The following is a 23,346-nucleotide window of genomic DNA, read 5'->3' as shown; positions in this document are numbered from 1 at the left end:
CAGTTATTATAGTCATGTCAGCCAGGTCAGGTTAGCTTGGGGGGCTTTTAGGGAGTGCGGACCATTTCATCCGGGGCCGTTGTTGTGAGGCGAGGCGAGGTGTGTGTGTGCCTTCACTCAAGGTCTCGTGTTGACCATAACACGCAATATTAACAATAAGTGCTGAACGGGAAGTATCTTGTTGCAGCTTCTGTCCACGCCCAGGTCGTGGTTCACCAGCGCTGGTAACAGTAAAGCGCGCTAATTTAGGCAGAAGGCGGGCGTGGCCTCTGTGAGGATGTCATTTTATGGTGGTGAGGGCGGGGGGTTGGGGGGACCGCCAGGCGGTGAGCTGCTCGCACTGGAGTTGTTCTAGACAGGGGCCCCCTATAAACTCACAGCACCTCAGTGTCTTACATCACACCCCTAACAAGACTCTCCTGGGCATTAAATTTGTAGATGATCTTCATTAATGTGTCGACACAATATACGTCATGGCGGGGGAGAGGCCAAACTAACTCCAGGAACCGTATAAGAATTTTCAGGGTAAAATCACGAGTTAGGTTAGGTTAGGTTAGGGTCTGGGATCAGTGAGTCCCACACTTCTCGAACAACCACGTGTACCAAATTTCGCCTCAGATGGTTCACTGTTCTGGGAAGAAGTGGAAGACATATATACAGTACACAAGAACATAAAAATAGAGAAAACTGCTGCGGGCCTATTGGCCCATACTGAGCAGTCCCATTTACACCCAACCCCTATTGCTAAGTTTGAAGCTACCCAGCATATTCGAGTTAATGATGATGTTTGGTAACTTGTTCCACTCGCCCACTACTCTATTTCCAAACCAGTGTTTACCCTGTCTCTGTACTCAAGGTTCCTAATGCCCGGGATAAGTCTTGTTATTCTCCTCTGAATTCTTTCTAAGGATTCTATATCCATTCTGCAATACGGTGACCAGAATTGAACTGCGTATGACCAGAATTGAACTTACCTACACTCAACACCAAGAAGTTGTTCAGGGTTTCTATCATAAAACAGACAAAGGTCACTAAAAACCGATCATTGATTAAGTACTAGTTACAGTCAAAACCATCTCTCACTCAAGAAAAAAAAATATCAGTCAGGTCATGAGAGGCAGACATTGGGGTGACTATACTAAAACCATAAAAATCCCGAGCGAGGGTTCAGAGAGAGACAGAGACAGACGAAAATTACCGACCAACTCATTAATGATTCACAAAAACACATCTATATCCCGTAAAACACAGTACCAGCCCTGGCAGCTAAATATATCAATAATCCACGTATCCAAAAAGAATTACAGAGTTATAGCTGACACGAGTCTGCTAAAATACTGCACGAACAATATCCTCTGAAATATTAAAACCACTTACTATCCTTGTTATCATGGGTGCCAGCTTATGGTTCAATCGATGTAGTTGATGGTGGCGGGGATGTGTCTGTGATGGCGAGGTTGTGATTGTGGCGAGGATGTGTCTGTGATGGCGAGGTTGTGATGGTGGCGAGGATGTGCCTGTGATGGCGAGGTTGTGATTGTGGCGAGATGTGTCTGATGGCGAGGATGGTGTTGTGTCTTTGATGGCGGGTTGTGATTGGCGAGGATGTGTCTGTGATGGCGAGGTTGTGGTGGCGGAGGATGTGTCTGTGATGGCGAGGTTGTGATGGTGGCGAGGATGTGTTTGTGATGGCGAGGTTGTGATTGTGGCGAGGATGTGTCTTTGATGGCGAGGTTGTGATGGTGGCGAGATGTGTCTGTGATGGCGAGGTTGTGATTGTGGCGAGGATGTGTGTCTGTGATGGCGGGTTATGATTGTGGCGAGGATGTGTCTGTGATGGCGAGGTTGTGATTGTGGCGAGGATGTGTCTGTGATGGCGAGGTTGTGATTGTGGCGAGGATGTGTCTGTGATGGCGGGGTAGTGATTGTGGCGAGGATGTGTCTGTGATGGCGAGGTTGTGATTGTGGCGAGGATGTGTCTGTGATGGCGAGGTTGTGATTGTGGCGAGGATGTGTCTGTGATGGCGGGTTATGATTGTGGCGAGGATGTGTCTGTGATGGCGAGGTTGTGATTGTGGCGAGGATGTGTCTGTGATGGCAGGTTGTGATTTGTGGCGGATGTGTCTGTGATGGCGAGGTTGTGATTGTGGCGAGGATGTGTCTGTGATGGCGAGGATGTGTCTGTGATGGCGGGGTTATGATTGTGGCGAGGATGTGTCTGTGATGGCGAGGTTGTGATTGTGGCGAGGATGTGTCTGTGATGGCGGGGTTATGATTGTGGCGAGGATGTGTCTGTGATGGCGAGGTTGTGCCGGAGTTTATACAAATTTTTTTTGTCTCTTAAGAACTACACAGACGACACGGTTGCCATGCTCCCCCCACCAGCAACAACCATTAAACTTAATTAATCCACACAAATAATCTTACTTTTTCCTTTAATCAATGTCGTACTCTGTAAAAACTGGAGCATACACCTGCTAGTTATATAACAGCACGCGGTAACTACCCACACCACTTTTAAAACACACCGGGTCATTGTAAAACTAATTAAAATCGGTACAGTGATTCTAGTCCTCCTTCACACACACACACACACACACACACACACCTTGTACATCTTTTCTTGGGGATTACCTAAGACTCGCCCACCTGTCAAAATGTATTAGTACCTTCAACCGTTCGCGGGCAAAAAACACCTCCACTTAATATTTACATTTACAACAATCCTCCCAAATACCCTAAGTGTTCGATTTACATCATAAAATATCCAAGGCCGTGGGACTGGAGGGAGAGAGGGAGGTAGGGAGGGAGGGAGGGAGGGAGGTAGAGAGGGAGGGAGGGAGAGAAGGTTAGTTCCCCTCTCTCTACCTTCCGACCCATCGCCTCCACTAGGTAGTTCCGCTCCCTCGCACATGATGAACAAGACAAGTGTTAGACAAGGTACTTCTGAAATCCTGGCTAAGTCTTTGCCAGCCCCTTCCCCCTCGCCCCCCCTCCCGCGAATCCGTTTCCCCTACACACACAGGGGGCCGTAGGTGACATGAAGGTCAATGTTAACAGAGATAGAGAGTAACTCCCTTCCCCCTACCCTCCCTCCCTCCCTCCAGTGCCACTCACTCGTCCCCTACCACTTTCACTTACCTCACCCTCGTGCTGCCCCACACACGCACAAACATGCCGAGTCACCGAACAACAGAGTCAGGTTACCCTATTATGCAGTAAGACACACAGATGCACGGACACCTTAACCCTTTGAGGACGATGATTTGATCCTTTGATTTAGCCCTAAGAGAACGAGGCTTTAAAAGGCATAAAACTCTCATGCCTCCTACACAGTGATCGCAGCATCCTGACACGTAACCTCCAAGTACAGTTGTGTTCAAAATTCCCACGACACTTGACATTACCTGACATTTAATTCGTGGTAGCGTGTGATGGACGTTTTTACCTCAAATAAGTCAGAATTACTTGAAAAAAATACTCATCATATCACCTTCATCTTTAAGACTTATATAATGCTAAATATTGCTAAAAGTGTCCAGGGAATTTTGTTTGAAACTGTACATAGTATTAATGACTTACTATACTAATACTCCTGAAAATTCTGGAATGAGTATTTAACTGTTTTTATCCAATCTATTTAACATTATTGTTATTGTTATCTTTGTATTTGCTTGACTAATTAAACTGTTTCAATATTTAAGAAACAGACAAATACATAAAGTACTCGAGAAAAAATATAATAAACTACAATAATGCAGCTACACAATACAGTCAATAACTACAGCACGTGGTAACAGTAGTATGAGATTATTGTTTTAACTTAAGATACAATGATCCTAAAAAAATACTTGAATCATCTATACAAATTATCTATCTCCATACAGCCCAATACAGTACATAATTCCCAGGTGATGGCGGTATGATGAGGCATTTGTTTTAACTAAGATAAGCGAATTTAAAACCAATTTCGGTATTTACATCTAGTCACATATCCTCTTGTACGACGATAACGTCCATAAAGAACAAAATCTACCATGAAATGAAGAACAAATCATGGACTATTCTTTGTAATGGGGTGAAGTAAGAGGTGTTCATGAGCTGTTCTTCATGTGGTGTAAGAATTGTTCATTATTTATTTTTCATGGTGAGAAAAAGTTATACAGGATAGAGAGAATGCTCGAGTGTGTGGGCAGGTAGGAGGAGGAGAGGGAGGGGGAGGGGGGGCATTGTCGTGTGTCAGAAAGCTAGTGATTAAGTATTCAGTATTTTTCCAGCCAATTACGGCAGTTAACCAGTTAATGAGGCGATTAAGGGTAATTATCATTCAAGTGGACCTTAACTAAAAATGTCTGTCGTTGGTGTGAGTGAGTATGTGTTGTGTCTGTATATACCTGTGTGTGTGTGTGTGTGTGTGTATGTGTGTGTGTGTGTGTGTGTGTGTGTTAGGAAATCTGACCTAACCTGTCTTATTTAACCCATGGTGGAGGCTGATCATGTGTACAGTAGCTAATACAACTATCTGTGCATACTTTGTGGGAAACAATATGAGACCATGGACGATAAATATTGGTATATGAGAGCTGTCACTAGTCACACGTAAAATATCGGAGCATATCGACCTGCACAGATAGTTGTTTTAGCTACTGTACATCACGTGGACCAAAAGTAAACAATAAATAAGCTTCAGCGAACTGGGCTCTGGGGAACCTTCAAAGTTGTACGATTTATGTAACTGTATCATTAACATAACTATAAATTTCTGCCCAAAACTCAATAACTAAGCATCCTGGGTTTTTTTTTTTTGGGGGGGGGGCTTTATCATCATTCTATAGTAACATTAATAGAGTTTCCCGTCCATGTTCACTGTGGAATCTTAACCCAAATGAATCCTTCGTTTCACTGAACCAAAATTAACTTTTAAACAATCTCAAGAGGAGTAAAAGGACTCGTGCCTGACACAACACCAGCCATAACACACCTGAGTCACTATGTATGTATGTATGTATGTATGTATGTATGTAAGAAGTGTTATCTAACGAGCCTTATAAATGGCACAACTCCTTCAACACCAGTCAACTGCGATCACCTGAAAATTAGACACGAAGCTTATTTCACCTGAAGTTTAGCCACCCGGACCTAACCTAACCCCTCAAGTACCGTTAGGGTGGTTAATCTTCAGATGGAATAAGGTTGAGTGTCGCCTGTGAACAAGTTAACATCGTTGCTGGTGTTCAAATGTTCACCTTCTGTGTTCAAGGTTTTTATCGGTCATTAGTGCACATTAACGCCGTAGCCAATTTATTTCATGTGCAGAGTATTAACACAATTTACAAACACACACACACACACACACAGTGAAGTTGTCAAATCCTCCAGTTTTCGTCTCCACCTCCTCCGCCGACTCAAGTCCCTCGGAGTTCCTGCCCCCGAGCTCCTCAGTGTTTACTCAACATTCATGGTTCCCAAGCTCACCTATGCCTCCCCTACCTGGTCTTCCTCCCTAAATGCCACACAACGTAAACAGTGAAAAAGAGGGCATGCAAGATCATTCTCTCCCCTTCCTACTCCACATATCAAGAAGCACTCAACACACTGACCCTCTCGGCTCTCACTGACCATCACCACGACCTCATCTGCAAATTTGGTGAGAAGCTTCTGCACCATCCTCGACACAGGCTCCTACTACCACCTGAGATCCCTCGCCCGAGAATTGCTGTTCAACACCACAACCGCATCCAGCCCAAACGAGCACGAATAAGAATTGCCCAGTCCCAACCATTGTAAAAATTATCAATAACTTGCAATCAACCAGTGTATTCACTCCCAGTCAATCTTACTTTTTGCACTGTCACTATGTTGAAATGCCCTGTAGTTTGAGCTTCTCCCCACCTAGTCATTATATATCATATTTGTATCACTTATGTTACTTGTACTGTATATCATTTGTAAATCAAGAGACCCATTCCTCAATTATGTAACTGTATATTTTCAGCCTTCCGGCTGCCATGCTCTTTCAATAACCCGTTAATTATTATTATTATTATTATTATTATTATTATTATTATTATCATTATTATTATTATTACACACAACTTTAGTTTTGAAAAAAAAATATATAATTTTTGATGTAAATGAACAGTTTCTCTGAATTTTACTTGTGACTTTCTGTGTTGAAAAAATATTGTATACCTGTGCGATGAGGCCAAACTATTATCTCCCTGTTTTAGGACGAGGAGACGGAACAGTTCCGCCTGCTCACAAGAAGTCAACAACTATTCCTCACGTCAGCTGGAACTACAACATTAAGGTCGTAAGCAACAGTACTACGTCCCCACTATGTCGACTGGTTGGGAAGTGGTGAAATAGTTGATATCTCTCAATGTGACGAGTCCCGGGAACAGAGAGAAACGACGTGAGAGCTCATCAAACTTGTTTGTCAGTAGGTGACATAAGGAGAGGGAGATTGTACCATAGGGAGTGACAGTTTGGCAAAAGTTTTCAAAATCTAATTGCTTGGGTTGGATTATTTGTCTATCGGCCACGCTAATTCCGAATATGTTTGAGTTTTTTACATCATTGCATTAGAAGGTTTGTGGATACTTTTGGGTTTGGCATGAAAAACGCGAAAAAACTGTAAATAATAAAGGGACTGGCAATGTGGCACAACCTGTTAAAATCAAGTTATTGAATTGGATTATTCGACTACTGTGTACACTGGTTCATAATATGCTATTGTTTTACAACTCAATGCGCTACAAATTATGCCGATATTTTTGCTGCAAGTCACCACATACGTATATTTCGAAAACCAGGGCCCAATATTACCAACGGCGTGGATAGATTCCGTGGAATGAATTCAGGACATTCCCGCTCATGGAACATTACCAAACTCCGTATATGTGCCAATGGCAGGCCAATGGCAATATTTACAGAGTTTGTTGAGGCTCCCTGGACGGGAATGCCCTGAATTTATTCCACGGAATCTATTCACGCCGTTGGTAATATTCGTCCCAGGACTGATCAACGAATTCAGCCCAAGTAGCTTGACTTGGACAGTTAAGGACAAAATCTCAGTCCGTACTTTTGAATAAAATATTGTTCAATAGGTGGTGATATTGAAGTGCTGAAAGTTGTTTTTTCTGTGTTGTTTTGCAGTTAGTTCAAAGGGCCGCCACCAAGATGGGTCGTCCTAAGATTAGCAACACTCAGCTGCGCCAGGGTAACGATAAGGTGTTCGGGGTTCGGATGCCTCTGCCATCTAACAAGTTGCCTCTGAACAAGGAAGTTGGAAGTGCCCTGGCTTATGAAGCAGAAAACGAGAGGTTAAGGAGAAGAACAAATGCTTTTGATTATATGGATGCCACCAACAAGGTGACTGAGAAGGTACTGGATGTGTATAGGAAGGCCACTGTCCCCACTATCTCTGAAATCAGGGTGAAAATGAGAGTCCACGACCTGTGGAGGATGCGGAGGGAGACGATGATGATGAAGGGAAATGGACAGAAACAGAAAAGGAAGAAAACGAAGAACGGGAAGCTGAAGATGAGGTTCGAGGATATAGCTGAGAAGTTGTTTGATGTGGCAGACGACAGCAAAGTGCACGAACGAGAGAAAAGCTTCCTGGCAGCCCAGAGGAAACCGGGAAGGGAGGGCTGCATTGATGGCGTTGACAAAATTGTGACTGCCAAGCTGAAAGAAGAGAGGGAGAAGGAAGCGAAGAGGGCAAAGAAAAGGGCTGAGGAAGAGAGGAAAACTGAGAAGATGAGGTCAAAGAGTAAGGAGGAGATGGAGAGGATGTCGTGTAAAGTGTCGGCAGTGGATGACAGTGCTCAGGAAGAAGATAGTGATTATAAGGATGTCAATGACAATGAGTTCAAGGCTATGGTCGACAGGAGAGCAAGATCAGAGAAAAGGAAAAGGGAGAAAGAAGCCGAGGACAGGATCGGAGAAACTGCTGACAGGTTCAAGGTATCCAATGATGCAGTGGCTCACATCGCAAACACCATCAGAGCTGCAGACAACATCATAACTGAAGGGGACAAGTCTAAAGTGACTAACTGGAAGAAAGTGGAGAGAGTCAGGAAGAGGTCACGAGAACAGAAAAAGAAAAGTTCAGGGGATTCAAGGTCAGAGGTCTCATGGTAGATGAGAGGATCAATGAGAACAAGATAGTGACTGGTGTAGGTAATGTTCCATGAGCGGGAATGTCCTGAATTCATTCCACGGAATCTATCCACGCCGTTGGTAATATTGGGCCCTGGTTTTCGAAATATACGTATGTGGTGACTTGCAGCAAAAATATCGGCATAATTTGTAGCGCATTGAGTTGTAAAACAATAGCATATTATGAACCAGTGTACACAGTAGTCGAATAATCCAATTCAATAACTTGATTTTAACAGGTTGTGCCACATTGCCAGTCCCTTTATTATTTACAGTTTTTTCGCGTTTTTCATGCCAAACCCAAAAGTATCCACAAACCTTCTAATGCAATGATGTAAAAAACTCAAACATATTCGGAATTAGCGTGGCCGATAGACAAATAATCCAACCCAAGCAATTAGATTTTGAAAACTTTTGCCAAACTGTCACTCCCTATTGTACCATATTCGTGGGATAAGTTGTCCTAGTGAGTTACCGCGGTCTTGTCGCGGGTGTGGGGGGGTCTTGATTGGTCTCTGAACAAGACCTTGACTACTGCTGTGTGTTGAGAGTAAGTTTTAATATTTTAGTAGCACAATAACGTCCCCGTACCCACTGACTTGTTACACACTGAACTGTGCGTCACGTGGCCGGACAGATGGCCGAAGGACATTTGGCCGACGGACGTTTCACCGACGGACATTTGACCGAACGGACATCGAGCCGACGGACATTTGGCCGAACGGACATTTGACCGAACGGACATCGAGCCGACGGACATTTGGCCGAACGGACAATAGACCGAACGGACATTTGGCCGAATGGACATATGGCCTTTTTAATTTTTTCTTATTTTTCTTTCTTCTTTGCAATGTATTTTTTGCACATTTACTAAAGGATGAAAGATATTAATTGTAATGTAATTGCTTTATAGAAATTGCTTCAGTCATGTGTTTAATATCCGGTAGTCGTCGGAAATAATCAGTATTATTCGGAAACAATCAGCATTATTTTCCCCAATTTCAATTTAACTAGTGAATTACAAGGACTGAGAGAGGTTTATGTACACAGGGTGACCTTACAAAACATGAGGTCAGGTCAAAAACATGATATCCGCAAACACAAAAGGAAAGGCGACGTAACTAGTCATGTTAAGTCAGGTAATAAAAATGTATATCAAGCAAATGTATCACATTTAATTATGTTATCTTTTTATCCTTTGTTTTATAAAGCAAATACATTGCAAAGAAGAAAGAACAAAAATAAAAAGGCCATATATCCATTCGGCCAAATGTCCGTTCCGCCATTTGTCCGTTCGGTCTATTGTCCGTTCGACCAAATGTCCGTCGGCTCGATGTCCGTTCGGTCAAATGTCCGTCGGTGAAACGTCCGTCGGCCAAATGTCCTTCGTCCATCTGTCCGGGAGCCAATACAATACCCTAGTCGCCAGTGTGGGCAACCAACCAACCCTGGTCCTGCTACTCCCCAACACGTTCTACATAATCACGTTTCTCCACGCCATCTTTTTGTTTTCCTGAGATTTTGATATTTTCTCTTTGTACTTTATTTTACACGATTTCCTACATGTCCTAAGTATCTCACATCTATTACTACTACTACTACTAATAATAGCAGTAGTAGTAGTAATGATAAAGGTAAAGTAAATACATAATTAATCTCACTACGAGGTTGACCGCCAACAACACCCCACCTCCCCCTGGCGTTAACACTCTACGTCAACACCAGAATATTTCATGAGGGCCTCGCCAAAGAGAGCATCCTGGACCGTAAACTTCAAATCCCAGAAAAAAATAGGGGGAGGGGTGGGGTGGGGTGGGGGGGGTAGGGGGATAGTGTTTGCATAGTAAATTATTAAAGCCTGAACGGTCAACAGCCTCACAAGTATAGTCTTAGCTGCGTCACTAGCTCTATGTTTGTTAATCCCACTGAATTGCTTGACTGAGAAAACCTTTAATCTATCTAACCTTTATTGACGCAGCTGATGACCAATCGCTATTGATTGGTTTTGACATCTTTGTATTGCACCGTAGTTTTCTCTCTCTCCTCCTTTTTACTACTTCAACACACACACACACACACACACACACACACACACACACACACACACACACACACACACACACACACACACACACACACACACACACACACACACACACACACACACACTGTTTAATAAGGGCGAGTATTTTATACAATGATTCACTAACACCTAACAAATTAAAATAAATAAAAAATCTTCACTTAATTTAAAGGAAATACATAAAATAAATAAATAATAAAATATATATTACTTATTAACTCAAGTAACACGTCAATTGATAAACGTAATAAATTCATACTCTGGAACTTATCACTGACTTTCCACTAGTTAGCGCTTGCAGTTGAAGTCACTGTTTTCTCCACGCACGCGAGCGAAAATAAGGACGGAATTTAGTCATAATATTTTTTTTTCGTCACTTATCAGCTGGATATTTAAAATGTAATAACGTTTAAGTATCTCTTTGTTTGTCCATCTATCCGGGTGGTATTCTAGGGAGGAGTAGAGGCGACAATAACAGAGGGGTTACATTTACCACACGCCCGCCACCACTCATCAGATGTCACAGGGAACCAATCATGACTGGAAACACGCCTGAGACAGTCCCCAAAATGTCTTACAGCACCGAGACTTTCACTATCAACTGTCTCTCTTACTTTTCACACACTCGTAGGGGATGACTGACCAGCTATACACAGATACACGAGCGGTCTGGAATCACTTATCAATGACTTATGTGTTTTTGAGGCAGACATCTTGAAAATTTGACCACGCCATAAATTTTGCACTATCCCGGTAAAGTGATTTTGGGCTAACTGTATTAAAAAGTTTACTGGGACAAAAGAGAGAGAGAGAGAGTGCTGACGCGTTTGCTAGAAGTCAAATTATTTCTCAGGTGAGTCAGTCACACCTCGATGAATATCCATCCTGACTAGCATGAGAAAACTGTGTCCACACCCCCCGACTCTCACCCAACTCCCACTGCAACACACCCACACTCTTTCTCTCGCTCACAATACACTGCTCTCTGTCGCCGCTACAACACACACACGCTGTCACAACCACACACGCTCCGTCATACAACACATCCCCCCCTCTCTCTCTCTCTCTCTCTCTCTCTCTCTCCTCCCATCTCTTCATTACCCAAACTCTCTACTTCCTTGTCAACACTTATCCATCCCACTCTCTCCCTCCCTCTCCTTCACCCCTCTCTCCCACTCTCTCCTTCCACCACTCTCTCCCCTCTCCTTCCTGCCCCTCTCTCCACTCTCCTTCCACCCTCTCTCCCACACTCTCCTTCCACCCTCTCCTCCCACCTCTCCTTCCACCCCTCTCTCCCACACTCTCCTTCACCCTCTCTCCCACTCTCTCCTTCCACCCTCTCTCCCTCTCCCTTCCACCCCTCTCTCCCACACTCTCCTTCACCCCTCTCTCCCACCCCTCTCATGCCTCTCACACTCTCCTTCCCACCCCTCTCTCCCACCTCTCCTTCCACCCCTCTCTCCCTCCTCCTTCCACCCCCTCTCCCTCTCCTTCACCCCTCTCCCACTCTCTCCTTCCACCCCTCTCTCCCTCTCTCCTTCACCACTCTCTCCCACCTCTCCTTCCACCCTCTCTCCCACACTCTCCTTCCACCCCTCTCTCCCACACTCTCCTTCCACCTCTCTCCCACTCTCCTTCCACCTCTCTCCCACACTCTCCTTCCACCCCTCTCTCCCTCTCTCCTTCCACCCCTCTCTCCCACACTCTCCTTCCACCCCTCTCTCCCCTCTCCTTCCACCCTCTCTCCTCTCTCCTTCACCCCTCTCTCCCTCTCTTCCACCCCTCTCTCCCTCTCCTTTCACCCCTCTCTCCCACACTCTCAGCTTCCACCCCTCTCTCCCACTCTCCTTCCCACCCCTCTCCCTCCTCGCTTCACCCCACCTCTCTCCCTCTCTCCTCCACCCCTCTCTCCTCCTCTCTCCTTCCACCCTCTCTCCCTCTCTCCTTCCACCCCTCTCTCCCACACTCTCCTTCCACCCTCTCTCCCCTCTCTCCTTCCACCCTCTCTCCCCTCTCTCCTTCCACCCCTCTCTCCTCTCTCCTTCCACCCCTCTCTCCCACACTCTCCTTCCCACCCCTCTCTCCCACTCTCCTTCCCCCTCTCTCCCACCTCCTCCTTCATCCTCTCTCCCTCTCCTTCACCTCTCCACACTCTCCTTCCACCCCTCTCTCCCACACTCTCCTTCCACCTCTCTCCCCTCTCCTTCACCCCTCTCTCCCCACCTCTCCTTCCACCCTCTCTCCCACACTCTCCTTCACCCTCTCTCCTCTCTCCTTCCACCTCTCTCCCACTCTCTCCTTCCACCCCTCTCTCCTCTCTCCTTCACCACTCTCTCCCACACTCTCCTTCCACCCCCTCTCTCCCACACTCTCCTTCCACCCCTCTCTCCCACCTCTCCTTCCACCCCTCTCTCCCACCTCTCCTTCCACCCCTCCTCTCCCCACCTCTCCTTCACCCCTCTCCTCCTCCTTCCACCCCTCTCTCCCACGCTCTCCTTCCACCCCTCTCTCCCACCTCTCCTTCCACCCCTCTCTCACACTCTCCTTCCACCCCTCTCTCCCCTCTCCTTCCACCCCTCTCTCCCACCTCTCCCAGCCCCACCCCTCTCTCTCACTCTCTCCTTCCACCCCTCTCTCCCACTCTCTCCTTCCACCCTCTCTCCCACCACTCTCCTTCCACCCCTCTCTCCCGCTCTCTCCTTCACCCCTCTCTCCCCACCTCTCCTTCCACCCCTCTCCCACACTCTCCTTCCACCTCTCTCCCACCTCTCCTTCCACCTCTCCCACTCTCTCCTTCCACCCCTCTCTCACTCTCTCCTTCACCCCTCTCTCCCCACTCTCTCTTCCACCCTCTCTCCCACACTCTCCTTCCACCCCTCTCTCCCTCTCTCCTTCCACCCCTCTCCCCTCTCTCCTTCCACCCCTCTCTCCCTCTCCTTCCACCCCTCTCTCCACTCTCTCCTTCCACCCCCTCTCTCCCTCTCCTTCCACCCCCTCCTCTCCCTCTCTCCTTCCACCCCCTCTCTCCTCTCTCCTTCCACCCCTCTCCCCTCTCTCCTTCACCCCTCTCTCCCACACCTCTCCTTCCACCCCTCTCTCCCACACTCTCCCTTCCTTCTCCTACACACTCCCTCCCTCCCTCCTCCAACACTCTCCCATCCCTCTTCCTCTTCGCTACATCCATTATTCCATTTCCAGAAAAAAATTCCCTTTCCATCCACCATTTCCTCCTATTGTTCAAGCCCTTTCCCTTCCTCCCATTATTCTCTTCCTTTCCCTTTCACATCTCTTCCTCTCTATACTCTCTTCTCTTTCTTGCTACCCATTATATTCTATCTTTCTCTCCTCCACTGTTATCTCCTTTCCTTTCTTTATCCATTATTTTCTTCCCCTTCTTTATCCATCATTTATTAACGCCATTACCTGTATCCACCCTGTGTTTCTTCTTTCTCATTGTATATTACTCTCTCTCTCTCTGTCTCAGTTCATGACGAAGAAACAGCCGCCGCCGCCACCACCATACTATTATTAACACCATCACCACCACTATACTGTTATCATCGTCATCACCAACGCACCACCTCCACCATTATCACCATCGCACTATCTCTCCACCATTACCACCACCTCCTCCTTGGCAGCACCATCACTGTCCCTGACTACTTTTGTCTCATCTCGTATAACACCTTACCGCACGTGAGGAAATGCCCCCCCTCCTCTCCCTCCTCCCTCTGGTTGAGTCCACACGGCCATAACTCTGTGTACTGTGGTGACAAACAGTGAGCCTAGTAGTGAAAATACAAACACAAGTCCAAAAAATACACCAAAATAATCATAACAGTGAAAAAGCATTACAAAAACGAATAGAAAATTTAATGAGATAATTAGAACATGTTTATAAATAAGCCTAAAAAATTTGAGTGTTCTAGGCCTACGATTTTATATATGACCTGATTACATTTTTTTGGGTAGATGGAAGTACAGGTGAAGGACAGGAGACAGGTGAGATATAGTAGTTGTTGATGGTGACGCCCTGGTGCTGCTGACTCAAGGCTCATACAGTGTTACCCAGGTGCTGCTGACTCACAGCTCATACAGTGTTACCCTGGTGCTGCTGACTCAAGGCTCACACTGTGTTACCCTGGTGCTGATGACTCACGGCTCATACAGTGTTACCCTGGTGCTGCTGACTCAAGGCTCACACTGTGTTACCCTGGTGCTGCTGACTCAAGGCTCACACTGTGTTACCCTGGTGCTGCTGATTCAAGGCTCACACTGTGTTACCCTGGTGCTGCTGACTCAAGGCTCACACTGTGTTACCCTGGTGCTGCTGACTCAAGGCTCATACAGTGTTACCCAGGTGCTGCTGACTCAAGGCTCACACTGTGTTACCTGGGTGCTGCTGACTCAAGGCTCATACAGTGCCCAGGTGCTGCTGACTCGCAGCTCATACGGTGTTACTGGTGCTGCTGACTCAAGGCTCACACTGTGTACCCTGGTGCTGCTGACTCAAGGCTCATACAGTGTTGCCGGGTGCTGCTGACTCACAGCTCATGCAGTGTTACCCTGGTGCTGCTGACTCCAGGCTCACACTGTATGTACCCTGGTGCTGACTGACTCACGGCTCATACAGTGTTACCCTGGTGCTGCTGACTCAGGGGCTCACACTGTTACCTGAGTGCTGCTGACTCAAGGCTCATACAGTGTTACCCAGGTGCTGCTGACTCAAGAGCTCATACAGTGTTGCCTTGGTGCTGCTGACTCAAGGCTCACACTGTGTTACCCTGGTGCTGCTGACTCAAGGCTCATACAGTGTTACCCAGGTGCTGCCGACTCAGGCTCATACAGTGATGCCCTGGTGCCTGCTGACTCAAGATACACTGTATGTTACCCACAATTCAACGCTTGCTGACTCAGGCTCACACTGTGTTACCCTGGTGCTGCTGACTAAAGGCTTCACACTGTGTTACCCAGGTGCTGCTGACTCAAGGCTCACACTGTGTTACCCTGGTGCTACTGACTCAAGGCTCACACTGTGTTACCCTGGTGCTGCTGACTCAAGGCTCACACTGTGTTACCCTGGTGCTACTGACTCAAGGCTCATACAGTGTTACCCTGGTGCTGCTAACTCAAGGCTCACACTGTGTTACCCAGGTGTTGCTGACTCAAGGCTCTCACTGTGTTACCCTGGTGCTGCTGACTAAAGGCTCACACAGTGTTACCCTGGTGCTCATAACACCCCACACAGTGTGCTCTCACCCCTGCCAGCCGTGACCCTGGCATTTGAGTCTCCGGTTAAACCCGTCTACGTATAATGTGGTCTGCGTCGCTAAAACTTGTTACTGTAAAAAAAAAATGAATACGAGTTTCCAATACGTGTTACAACAGCAGCAAAAAAACATGCAAGTACACAGAGAGTGGATGGGTGCGTTCGTCTGTACAAAGGTTCTCAAGTAAACGTCATACTTAGCCGGATAACAAAGGAAGTAAGCTGAACGTTAAAAAAAAAAATAACAACAAAGGCAGCTGATGAGTCTAAAAAAAATTATAAAAATGTACGGAGTGATGTGGCCCTGAAGTGACACCGAGCTGGAGGTGTTGATATTATACAATAATTGTCCTTTGTTGTGGGTGAGCGGCAGCAGAGAGAGGGGGGATGGTCGCCTTGTTGACACACGCCTCACGTAACATCGAACACTGAAAGCCAATTAAAACTTCCGCTATCCATTCTATTGCACTGAAAACTACTACTACTAATTCTACACTTCTACTACTGCTATTACTACTACTACTATTAGAATTACTAATTCAAGCACCAATACTAGTAATTAATATGTAAGATGTGTTTGAGGAGACGGACTAAATTTTAATAGTTACTGTTGTTGTCTTCCGCAGCGAGAACTAACTCTTGTACTTCTAGTCTTCAGTTATAACTTGCTACTACTACTACTACCATTAACACAATTATCACTACTACTACCAATAACAATTATTACTACTACTGCCATTAACACAATTATCACTACTACTCCTACTACTACCATTAACACATTTATCACTACTACTACCATTAACACAATTATCACTACTACTACTACTACCATTAACACAATTATCACTACTACTACTACTACCATTAACACAATTATCACTACTACTACTACTACCATTAATTATCACTACTACTAATTTTTTATTTTTTTTAACGTGGCCTCCAGCCTCCCCCAATAGCCACACCTTCGCCGCCATTTTATTACCTTAATATTAACTATCCTAATACATAAGTAGCTATCCTAGCTGTGTTGAATTAGCTGAGCCGCAGATCTATGCTGCATTCAGTGACTGTAGCCTCATAGTCAATATCTGCAACAGTTGTCGGAATTGGGGCAGAAGCTCTCGTTCCCCTGATACCAATGATACAATTATCACTACTACTACTACTACCATTAACACAATTATCACTACTACTACTACCATTAACACAATTATCACTACTACAACTACCACCATTAACACAATTATCACTACTACTACTACCACCATTAACACAATTATCACTACTACTGCTACTACCATTAACACAATTATCACTACTACCTACTACTGCCACCATTAACACAATTATCACTACTACTACTACTACCACCATTAACACAATTATCACTACTACTGCCACCGTGCACAATTATCACTACTGCTACTACTGCCACCAAATTAACACAATTACCACTACTACTACTACTACCACCATTAACCTGATTATCACTACTACTACCATTAACGCAATTATCACTACTACTGCTACCCAACACACCATAACACAGTTATCCGCTATTGCTGCTGCTACCATTAACACAACCATCACTGCTACTGCTACTACCACCATTAACCTGAGTTATCACTACTACTACCACACAATTATCCACTACTACTGCTGCTGCCGTTATTTATCACTACTACTACTACTACCATTAACACAGAATTCATACACTACTACTACCACCATTAACACAATTATCACTACTACTACCACCATTAACACACCATCATCTACTCACCACCAACACAATAATTGTCACTACTACTACTACTACCACCATTAACACAATTATCACTACTACTACTACTACCATTAATGCAATTATCACTACTACTACTACTACCACCATTAACACAATTATCTGCGACTACCACCGTACACCATTAACACTGCTGCTACACTTTATCACACTACTACACTGCCACCATTACGCAATTACCACTACTGCTACTACTGCCACAAACACAATTATCTTTACTACTACCACACCACAGTTATCGCTACTGCTGCTGCTACCATTTAACACAATTAATCACTGCCACTACTACTACCCACCACCATTATCAACACAATTATCACTACTACTACCACCATTAACACAACTACTACTACTACCATTAACACAATTATCACTACTACTACTACTACCACCATTAACACAATTATCACTACTACTACTACCATTAATACAATTATCACTACTACTACCACCATTAATTCAATTATCACTACTACTACTACCATTAATACAATTATCACTACTACTACTATTACCATTAACACAATTATCACTACTACTACTACTACCATTAACACAATTATCACTACTACTACTACTACCATTAACACAATTATCACTACTACTACTACCACAATTAACACAATTATCACTACTACTACCATTTATCACTACTACTACTACTACCATTAACACAATTATCACTACCACACTACTACCATTAACACAATTATACTACTACTACTACCATTAATACAATTATCACTACTACTTACCCATTAACACAATTATCACTACTACTACTACTACTACCACCATTATCACAATTATCACTACTACTACTACCACCATTAACACAGTTATCACTACTACTACCATTAACACAATTATCACTACTACTTCTACTACTACCATTAACACAATTATCACTACTACTACTACTACCATTAACACAATTATCACTACTACTACTACCATTAATACAATTATCACTACTACTACTAGTACCATTAACACAATTATCACTACTACTACTACTACCACCATTATCACAATTATCACTACTACTACTACCATTAATACAATTATCACTACTACTACTACTACCATTAACACAATTATCACTACTACTACTACTACCATTAACACAATTATCACTACTACTACTACTACCATTAATACAATTATCACTACTACTACTACTACCACCATTAACACAATTATCACTACTACTACCACCATTAACACAATTATCACTACTACTACTACTACCATTAACACAATTATCACTATTACTACTACTACTACCATTAACACAATTATCACTACTACAACTACCACCTTCAACGTGGCCTCCAGCCTCCCCCAATAGCCAAACCTTCGCCGCCATTTTATTACCTTAAAATTAACTATCCTGATACATAAGAAGCTATCCTAGCTGTGTTGAATTAGCTGAGCCGCAGATCTATGCGGCATTCAGTGACTGTAGCCTCATAGTCAATATCTGTGACCGTTGTCGGCTTTGGGGGCCGAAGCTCTCGTTCCCGTAAGGTAAAGCAATGCAGACCAAGCAGAGATAAACACAGTCGACATCTCAACCAGGCTGTAACTTGGCTTTTGGGTTGCTGCTACTACTACTACTGTCACTACTACTATTATTACTATTACCACCAATACTACTATCACTACTTCTACTACGATTACCACACCAATCTCTATTATTACCGCTATCGTCCAACCACTTGATATGCTTGACAAGAACAAGCCAAATGAAACAGTATTTACCGTAATTATTATATTAATTCCACAGTTGCCAATAGTGCTATGACAACCATTCTAATATCTGTATATACTACTGCTATTACTACTACAACTGCTGCTGCTGCTATTAACTGTTATTACAACTACACCTTACTACTATGTCTACTACAACTCTTGCTATAAGTACCACTTATTATTACCACCACCACTACTACATCTCTAACTACTATTATTACCACTACTACTACTTTTTTTATTGAACGTGGCCTCCAACTTCCCCTTATCGCCACACCTTCGTCTCCATTTTATTACCTAAATACCCTAATACTATAACTACTACTGCTAGTACTACTACAAATATCATCACTACTACTACTACTACAGTGAATCACACATTTTCACCTGTATTACATAAAGCTGTTCCTTGACAACAAAAATTGCAAAAAAGACCCCCTCCTATATCTATTCTATTCAAAGGGGTATAAACAAATTAAATTTATAATGATTATTGTTTGATTCTTAGCCCCTTGAGTACTCTATCATCACCTCTTCAGTACTATGACAAACCCTCACGAACAATATCGTAATCAAAGGATTTAAGTCATTGTACTCGAGAGGTTAAGTCATAGGTACTCGGGGGGTTAAGTCATAGGTACTCGGGGGGTTAAGTCATAGGTACTCGGGGGGTTAAGTCATTGTACTCGAGAGGTTAAGTCATAGGTACTCGGGGGGTTAAGTCATAGGTACTCGGGGGGTTATGTCATCGTACTCGGGGGGGTTAAGTCATCAGGCACTCGAGGGGTTAAGTCACCGTACTCGAGGATTTGAGTCATCGTATTCGAAGGGTTAGTCATCGTACTCGAGGAATTAAGTCATCGTACTCGAGAGGTTAAGTCATCTTACTAGAGGGATTAAGCCATCATACTGGAGGGATTAAGTAATAATACTCTAGGGGTTAAAAGTCATCATGCGCAGGGGGTTAAGTCACCGTACTCAGGGGGGTTAAGTCACTGTACTCAGAGGATTTAAGTCACCTTATTCGAAGGGTTAGTCATCGTACTCCAGGGGTTAAGTCATCGTACTCGAGGGGATAAGACTAAAGGTTGACCTCTCTGACCACCTTAACGGTTCACTCAACACAACACAATAACACGGCTCCTCGACTCGTAATTCAACACAACAATGCCATCAATTTATTTTCTTTCAATGCTTTCATAAAACTCGACAAATTATTATAAAACAAAGACGGTTCGCTTCAGTAACACGTAAAAGAAATTTGTTTAATATCAGGTCTAAAGTATATGAATACATTTTACAATATATTAGAGTAAATATTTAGAAACAAAATAAAGTTGTAAATATGAAAATAAAATGGCGATATATAAAGGTGTAAGGTAGATACAACAATTAATGACATTTTCACTATTATTCCAGTCACACAGGTAATTACCTCAGACGACACCTGTGTTGCACAACATAAATTATTGCCACACACAGACACTAACACACAAAAAAAAACCCACACAGGTGAGCATCCTTGTGTTTCATCTCTCTCACACCTGTACCACGCCCTAGCTCTCCGCCCCTCTCTCACCCCCCACCCCCCACACACACAGGTGAGCATCCTTGTGTGTCAAGTGACGTAGCAGGTTCCATCAGTCTTATGCGAGGTGTACCTGTGGTTGTCTCACTACCGCCCACCCGTCTCACGCCACGCCCCTCACAGGCCCATCATACTCCCAGGAGCTCCCGCACACCTTACTCACTTATTCATCTTATCACCCGCCCAGGGGACGAGGGGATGTTGCAATCATTTTCCCACTCTGTAAGTGTTTGTACGTGTGTGTAGGGAGTTGGTAGATCGATTTGGATGAAACTATTCCCATGGGAAGGACAAGGTAGGGTAGTGTCCAGGGGTGATATAATGTAATTTTAGAGGTGGGGGGAGGGTAGTGAAGTCCAGATACCACTAGAAATGGAAATATTCTTTGAGCTAAGGAATATAGACAGTTTGTAATTATGGTGAGGTCACACTAGAAGTCAAGGTCACTGCTCAAGGTCACATTTATAAGCAGTGTAAATTGGATAAACACGGATGTTTGTGATCTAATTTAAATTTTTTTCAGGCGAGTTTATTTTTGGTCACTTTTTTATAACGTACTTTGCATTAGTGTTTTTCCCAAGTGCAGGAATATATCAAGTGAACCAAAACCCCCACCACCACACCTGCTGTCACTACCAACACAAACATTTCCTGCCACCCCCCACTGCCAACACACACACACTTCCTGCCACCCCCCACTACCAACACACACACAAGACCACCAGCACAGACTAGACACAGGAGAGCACATTACTATAGAACCATCAGTTAACTTGCCTACATAAGGAACTGTGATGGCGACCGAAACAGGTTATTCCAGTTTACTTATTATGTTTTGTGTATGAAGATGAACCGGTGTTTTGTTTACATAGTTCTGATGGTCTTATAGTAAACATTTATTGTGTCTTGAGTTTATCGTGAAATATATAACAAAATCACCCACTAGCTGGGAGGCAATAGTATATATGTTCTGAGTTTAATAAATATTCCATATATTATTATTATTATTACTGGTGTTGTTGTTATCATAGACATACACATACAACAACTCCCGACACACACACACACACACGTAGAAAAAAAATATCAATATGGAACAGTACACATTGTACCATGGCAACATCTTGAACACGAACACTCACACGTAGAAGAAATATCAATAGGGAACACTAACCAGCTTACCTTGACAACATCTTGAACGAACACACACACACACACCCCCCTACCTTACTTGACCTTTTAACTAGTATTAACTAGTAATAACACCGACACCATGAGAACTTTATTACGAAACACAACATAAAAACAAAAACTTCTACTGTAAATAGTGGCAGCACTACAGAGACGGTGACCTAACCTACATATAACTCACTAAAGCTCCCTATATGTGTTTTGGGTGAAGCATCGTGACAGTCGTCGCAGGTGTCAGGGCCGTGTGCGACTAAAAATGAATCGAGGAAAAAAAAATCGCCGTGTCCCAGATATTGCCAAGACGACAACGGTACGGGGGCCCTGGAGGGACGCCTTGCATTGTTTTGCTGGTCTCAATTCGCATGTTCAGCCCCCTCCCCCCTGCCCCAACACCAAGGAACTACAACGCACTAGAGACATACAAACACATATAAACATGTAGGTAAATAGCCTACTTACCAGGCTGTTGTACACTTGGTAATTTTCTGTTAACACAAAACTTTAGTTCATAGTTTTAGGTGTTTGTGGATGACTTCATGAAATATTCCATACCAGGTTCGCTCGGGCATCACAGGTGCAACTCACAAGTGGTCATCACATGGCACCTTGAGATAATCACTTGTTTTTCACATAAAGAAACACACACACATACGTTTGAGAGGTTCTACAACCTTTTTGTAAGATCCATAACACACAGGTGTTTTGTTTGTCAACACTCAGTACTGGAGGCAGGTAATACGAGCGTGGACGTGGTGCAGCAGCCGGGGAACCAGCGCGACTATCACCTGTTACTGGCACACTGAGCCGAGCTGAGTACCTGTGTGGCCGCCGCGTCCGCCACACACCGCCTCGTGCCGCCTCGCCTCTTACATACCCATTTTTTGTGTAATCTCCACCGTCATATGGGTTCACGTAAAATGTCATAACATTTATAAATTCATGGGGATCATATCTAAATCATAACCACTAAATGTCAACATCAGCTAAACATTAACGTGGAGATGATGAATAACTCGACTTGGCACCTAAAACTGGAAATGCTAGTTTATGCCGTTAAGTCTCGATCGTTGTCATCACAATCCGTTCACATGTGTAGTAAGCTTTAAAGTCTCGTGAAAACTTTTTGCTCCGGTCTGCCTAAGATACGACAGTGTGAGGTGATGGGGTATACCGTACGTGAGGAGGCAGTGAGTGTCATACAGTGTTGAGTCTTGTAGTCGGGACACAACAGGTGTGGTGGCAGGTATCGTTGACGTGCTCTCTTGTACATAAACAAACATTATCCACTTTTTCCCGTCGTAAACACCAACAATCACTGAGTGTCATGAGTAATTTTCTACTGTAAGGGAGCAACTCACCTGTGTGTGTTGGGGAGCTGTGTCACCCAGGAAGGTGCTGTGGGCGGGGCTCCATCATAAGGTCCTCCGCCTCCAGTTACCGGTGCTGCCCTCAGGCGTCAGTGTTACTCCGCGTGTTAAATGGTG

General features: G+C 44.2%; 1 protein-coding gene across 1 annotated transcript; it reads right to left on the bottom strand.

Annotated features, from left to right (window-relative positions):
* Window positions 1–1,377: 1,377 nt before the first annotated feature.
* LOC121865372 (histidine-rich glycoprotein-like) lies at window positions 1,378–2,914 on the bottom strand (the record flags this gene model as incomplete). The annotated part of the gene is made up of 3 exons (XM_042364704.1): window positions 2,869–2,914; window positions 2,609–2,649; window positions 1,378–2,292 (listed from the first exon to the last, which is right to left on the bottom strand). Coding segments are annotated over exons 1-3 (1,002 nt in total), but the record flags the coding sequence as incomplete, so codon positions are not given.
* Window positions 2,915–23,346: the final 20,432 nt, after the last annotated feature.

This window comes from Homarus americanus, unplaced genomic scaffold (assembly GCF_018991925.1).
Source record: "Homarus americanus isolate GMGI-L3 unplaced genomic scaffold, GMGI_Hamer_2.0 scaffold35691, whole genome shotgun sequence".
Taxonomy (NCBI): domain Eukaryota; kingdom Metazoa; phylum Arthropoda; class Malacostraca; order Decapoda; family Nephropidae; genus Homarus; species Homarus americanus.
Note: the sequence above shows the minus strand (reverse complement) of the source record. Positions and strands in the feature narration are given on the sequence as shown.